Source organism: Formica exsecta, unplaced genomic scaffold (genome assembly GCF_003651465.1).
Source record: "Formica exsecta isolate Colony F162 unplaced genomic scaffold, ASM365146v1 scaffold436, whole genome shotgun sequence".
In the NCBI taxonomy this organism is placed as follows: Eukaryota; Metazoa; Arthropoda; class Insecta; order Hymenoptera; family Formicidae; genus Formica; species Formica exsecta.
In genome coordinates, this window is record NW_021851597.1 from 133317 (window position 1) to 139316 (window position 6000).

The 6000-nt window shown below is 30.0% G+C and overlaps 1 protein-coding gene across 2 annotated transcripts in view; it reads right to left on the minus strand.

Annotated features, from left to right (window-relative positions):
- Positions 1 to 899: 899 nt before the first annotated feature.
- Positions 900 to 6000, minus strand: part of LOC115240479 (protein singed wings 2) — a 9480-nt gene continuing 4379 nt past the window's right edge. The window contains exons 7-11 of one of the 2 annotated variants that reach the window (XM_029815649.1): positions 5736 to 5894; positions 5354 to 5464; positions 4940 to 5029; positions 4715 to 4826; positions 900 to 1205 (exon numbers count right to left, since the gene is read on the minus strand). In XM_029815649.1, coding sequence (XP_029671509.1) covers positions 934 to 1205; positions 4715 to 4826; positions 4940 to 5029; positions 5354 to 5464; positions 5736 to 5894 — 744 coding nt within the window. In that variant the 3' untranslated portion in view covers positions 900 to 933. Of the gene's footprint in view, positions 1206 to 4236; positions 4827 to 4939; positions 5030 to 5353; positions 5465 to 5735; positions 5895 to 6000 lie in introns of those variants that run through there. The other variant, XM_029815650.1, reaches the window with a different exon arrangement.

Below are 6000 nucleotides of genomic sequence, written 5' to 3' on the forward strand. Positions count from 1 at the left end.
TGACTAACTTAAACATTATAAAGAGAGAGAGAGAGAGAGAGAGAGAGAGTTGGCATATGGAGAAAAGATAGTTAATAGAGAGTCAATAGATATATAATATAGTTACAATAGTAAAAAATATTTAATTAAAAGATATACCTAAAAAAAAACATATTTTAGAATAATTTAAATTTTTATTAAGAGTCCTGTTTTTTTATATATTAAATATTTGTATGTATTATATTTAGATAGAGTTTACAAATATTCTGTCATGACGATTACATGAGTCTTTTTTCAATCATAGTTCCTTAAAAGAGAGATGCTAACATCATTTATATATATTAGACTTAATTTAAATTTATAGATCCATATCGTATAACCGTTGATCTGTCGCGATTGAAATCGTTGCAATGATTTTCAAATATATCATTATATGAGTGTGTACTTTTTCATACAAAGTTTACTACATTAAAAATAATTATAACGCTGATTATAGCAGAAATAATGTAAAAATTATTTTTTTACGATTTTAAATTATTGCGATATATTAATTTTTTAACTTTTTGTTAAATACTTCAAAAGAGAATGATTCGAAAAATGTGAAAGATAGTTTTATATATTAATTAATACTTGTTATAACAAAAAAATGGTCTTAAAATATGAAGCGAGTAATTTCTTTATAACAAAATTGATAAATTAATCATATAAAATCATTAAATATGATTTTTACGATTTAATTTCTCAAAATAAATGCTTTCTCTTTCTATATTCTAAATAATAATAACAGAGTTTAATTTTTATTTATACGATCTGATAAAATTTTATATCGCAAGAGATACAGATCGCGCGCGACATCAATATCGCGCTCTTACGTTGTTTGTCTCTTGACATTTTCCACCCGTCAATTTTCCATCCGCGAAAAATGTAAAACTGCGCGCTTGTGGCCTGACAGATTTATCGCGCCGATCTCGATGAAATATTCATCACGTCGCAGACAGATCCGCGAAAAGAAGGAATCCTCGAATGTCCAGCGGAAGCGCATCGTTCGCCGATACGGCGTCGTCGCATGCCAAACTGGAACCGCCAAGATCGTTGCATGGTGTCGAGGATGCTGAGATCATTTGGGACACCATTACACGGCGATTTCCGCAGGCGGCGCCGCTTCTCTGCGAAATGGAAACGGTGATTGAACGGGCCGAGGATCTGTTGCAGCAGCTCAAGACACCCTGCGCTCAAGGAAACGGTACAATTTAATTCGATCAGGAATATCTTTATGGCACGTTGTAGCGTGCTTTTACAGCAATTTCTCTCAAACAATTCAGAAATTTTATAATTTAATTTTTTTATAATTTGCATGTGAAATTTAAATTTATTACATAATAATAAAATGGCTTGAATAATAAAATAATAAAATAACTTGAAATTAATGATTACAGTAGCGTGTTCTAATTATGCAGAGTTTGCATTTATCCATGCACTTGATTAACCTCATTATAATTATCACGCTATTAAATTAATGATATGCATGATAGAATGGGAAACACAAATAATTTATTCACGAGGAAAATTTATCTTTCATAGAAATATGATGTAATATATACATAGACGACCTACATCCATTTCTCTTTTGAATTATATTTGGATTTAATAAGTGGATTTATTGACCAAATTATGTATATAAATCATGTGTCGATTTGATTTTATAAAGTTAGTTTAATATTAGCTAAATAATTAAAAAATTTTTATTAAAATATTTGCGACGTAATATCGTCGCGTAAGATAATTTCTTAAATATACTAGATCCATTTACAATAACATTATAATAAAAAATTATTTATCAAGTTATTGCGCGTGAGATAATTTTGTATCTAATTCCAGTTTATAAATATTTTAAAAATTTCAACAATTCTCTCTAAATCTCTTTAATATTCACAACGTGATAATATTGCCTAGTATGAGCTATTGTCTGATACTCATTTGATATTGTAGACACGTCCAACTCGTTTCACACAGCTCTTTTCCCGGATTCTCGGGACTCTAACACCACAGTGGTGTCTGATATAGAATTTGTTCTCGCCGAAGAAACGAATGTATGTAGATCCGGATATTCTCCACTTATTGTCACATTGCTATTTTATTGATCAGAATTTTAAACGAAAACATGCCTTTTCCAAGATTTTGGAACACCCCGAAATTACCGAGAATGTTGAAATGCAACTTATGACGCACGATATTGACGAAAAGCAAATCGAGTTATCTCAACATCATAGCGAACAATCCATTCAGTGTGAGATGAAATATCCCGATCAGAGATATCATTTGAATTCACCTTCAAGAGTCGATAAAGTCATTCAACATTTCAAAACGAGTTCGACGAATAAATGTCAGAATTTCCAGGAGGAATCAGACATGAATGTAACGGATAGAAGTGATAAAGGGATCGATGTTAGCTCCGAGGAAAGTGAGTGATATGACATTTATAAAAAGTAGAATCCTATGAAAATACTCGTTGCTGCACAGACATTTGAAAAAATCTATAACGTTACGTAATCTAGAATTGATGGAAACAATAGAAGAAAAGAATAGTTTGGAAGGATGGACAAAAATAACTGATAACGCATTACGAGAATGGCACAACGATACGGAAAATACCGGTATCTATAATATATGTATATAAAATTCCTTTTGCAATTAATAACACAAATAACACAAAATATGCTTTTAAATATAAATTTGCTTTTAGATGATAACGATTCAGAAACTCAGCCAAACATGAATATAGATAATTGTTTGCTTATGATCAATAAATGTGATGAAACTGATGTTTATAAATCTAACAAGACCGATAATATAGAAATTATAAATAATAATTTGCAGGTATCGATATTTTTATATTATATTTGTAATATACTTAAATAAAGTAGGCATTTAAATTTGCAACACATATTTTTTCAAAATAATATTCAAATTCTCATAGATACATATCTCTATTGCATTTTCTAATTTATTTTATTCTCCGATGGATGCCCTTGATTTATGCAAAATTATTTTTACTGCTTTATTGCGATAAAAACCTTTACGTATTGTAGGATATCACTGCAAAATATTCAATTGCAATTCCTCGTTCGCCGTTGACTATCCTTGAGGAATATGCGAAGCGGTGCAAAGTGTCAATCAAATATGAGTACAAACCGAAACCGAATCTGTATGTGATAAATGGTGATCTGTGTGGATTTCGCGGTAGTACTTTATATTTTATACAAACAGATTACACAGAATATTATCGTTCACTATTATAAATGTTAGACATTATTCTTTCATTCAGTAACAATGCAAATTACAATGCTCTTGTTATTTCTTTAATTATTATTTTAATAACTTTTGCCCTTTATAAATCTGATGTCCAAAATGTTGCAAGTGCTTCTTTACACGTTGTTAAACATAGTTTGGATAATGTGCCAGCAATGTCTTGTGCCGTGACCAAGGATCTGGCCAAGAACGAATTGGCGGCAAAAATATTATGGATGGTAGCCGAGCGTCAGATGGATGGCTCGAAACTTTCGTCGTTCATCCGCGGATTATCTGATTTTTCGCGAGAAGAGTAAGTTCAATAAATGTAATGCCAATATAATAAATCAGAATATAAATTTTAGCAATATAAAGTTTGTCGGAGTAATATTCTAAGAGAACGATCCATTTCATATAACATAAAAAAAATTGAGTTGGGAACATAATGAAAATTAATTTGTATGCACGTTCAAAAGTCTAAAAAAGTGTACATTTATTTTCTGATTCTTTATATCTGACATTTAGGATGTTAGAGATAATAGCACTTCATCAAGGCAAATTAAAGAGCGCGTCGCAAAAACTCTACAAATTTTGTCTCGAGAAAGAAGAAACTACTCCCGAGTACTCTATTCGCAATTTAAAAACAACTCAAGGATTTATGTATGAAGCTCAATGCGTAGCTTTAGGCCGTGTTGGAATTGGTATTTTAAAATATAAAAATGTCAATATATTAAATCAATTTCTATACATTTTTTTATTCTCGCACAAAGTTAATTTAATATGATTTGATCTTTCGATGAAAAAAAAAATTTTACATAAGAGAAGCACAATATTTTATGACATGTTCTTTTCCCAATATTCAAATAATTATTAATAATTTAATATAATATTTTTTAATATTTATAATATAATAATATAATAATATAATATTTTTTTAGGACAAGGTTCTAGAAAAGATAGTGCTAAGATTGCGGCTGCTGAAAATTTGTACCAGAAATATATTCAACAAGCGGAACAATAAACAATGTAAGCTGATATCACTCGAAAGATTTGTTCATATCAAATACTAAGATATGATTTATTCTTTACTTGCTTTTAATAATAAAATTTAAATATATACATACAGTTATTAGATATCTCGAATTTTTCTAAATTTAATTTAAACACACATTCAATCTTCTTTATCATGCTAAAAAAAAATCGATCAAACTCAAGCTCACACACACACATAAATGCTTACAAGATAAATATACTAGAAAGAGTGTAATTAAGAAGATATTTTAATGCAGAGGTTTCACTATTATAATCTCCATTGCTGTAATAATTAAACGCATGATCTTTTTTACAAGAGATAAAAGGCACTTGTAGCATTATCATGGTATTTTGGTAACGATCCAAGGTAGCTTTCCAGTTTTCTTGAAAGACCAATAATCGTACAAAAGCTTACCGAGCACGAGGAATATTAATGATGCTAATACAATGTTCAAAATGTCAAGGGGATGAAACCAAGAATCTTCATCCACTGAAATGCAGATCTCTGTCCGCGTAAGATCGCGAATCTACAAGTCCATTTTATTACATTAAAGCGGGATGTAATTACATCTCAATTTCATTATTCATGCATCTATTTCTCAATAATACGTCTTGATAAAAAAGGCATGTAAGTAGTCACCTGCTTGTTCGAGTTATCGTTTTCGCTCGTGATGGTACATCTTATGTCGTTGATATCTTTTACTAAATTTGAATGCCTGATCAAGAGATCCTATAAAGATATAAATAGTATTTCGTTAAATTATTAAAAATTATGAATTACTGATGCCTCAATCAACCGTCTTAAATTATAAAATATAATATTAAATTCGTAAATATCTGATATTAAAAATTAAAGATTAGGTTTGCTATTGCACAACTTTTTCTATCTTTTTCTATCTCTATTTATTTTTTATCCATGATTCTTTTATAATGCAAAATTTGAGATAGAGAATGTGCCGATCTTAATCGAACAAAATAACAATTAGTTGCCAATCTTAAATACATTTAAACATTCGTATAGTATATACGAATTGTATTATCAATTCAATCATACCTGAAAGCTCGGTGTAAAATGACAATCGCACGTCCACGAATTATTGCCAAGATATAGGCCAGCTACATTGCCATTGTGCAACAATGCGTTTTCCAAAGCGTAAGTAGGTAACTGAAAGACGCAGAACAAAGAATGATAAACTATATCTGTAGTCTAATCCGCTTATTAAATAGTAACGAGCTTTATGTTGATATGAAACAACGCGCGTGATTCTTTATATAATCTTTTTAAATCGTATTTATTTTCGATTCTCTTAATAATCATTTACCGGATAAAATTATGATTCAATCATTTTGTTCTTTACTTCAACACGTCTATTACGCAAATTTAATTAATTAAATCTCCGCGAACAGTTCGATTTATTTTGATACGGTAAACTAACATCGATCAGTTTATTCCCTCGAAGATTAAGGAGCCGGAAATGATCTAGCCAATCTGATCCTTCTAGCCGAATGATAGATTCTACTAGATTATCGTCTATGTAAAGATCCAGAACCGACTTGTACGCGGGATTTGTCGTGAGTGGAGTTAAGTCCTTAATCTACACAGGAAAGAAGAAATTAAAAGTATTTCTACCACTACATACGTATTTTATTATCTAATTATATAATCACAAATCTTTATCTGCGACATATATGTATACTATA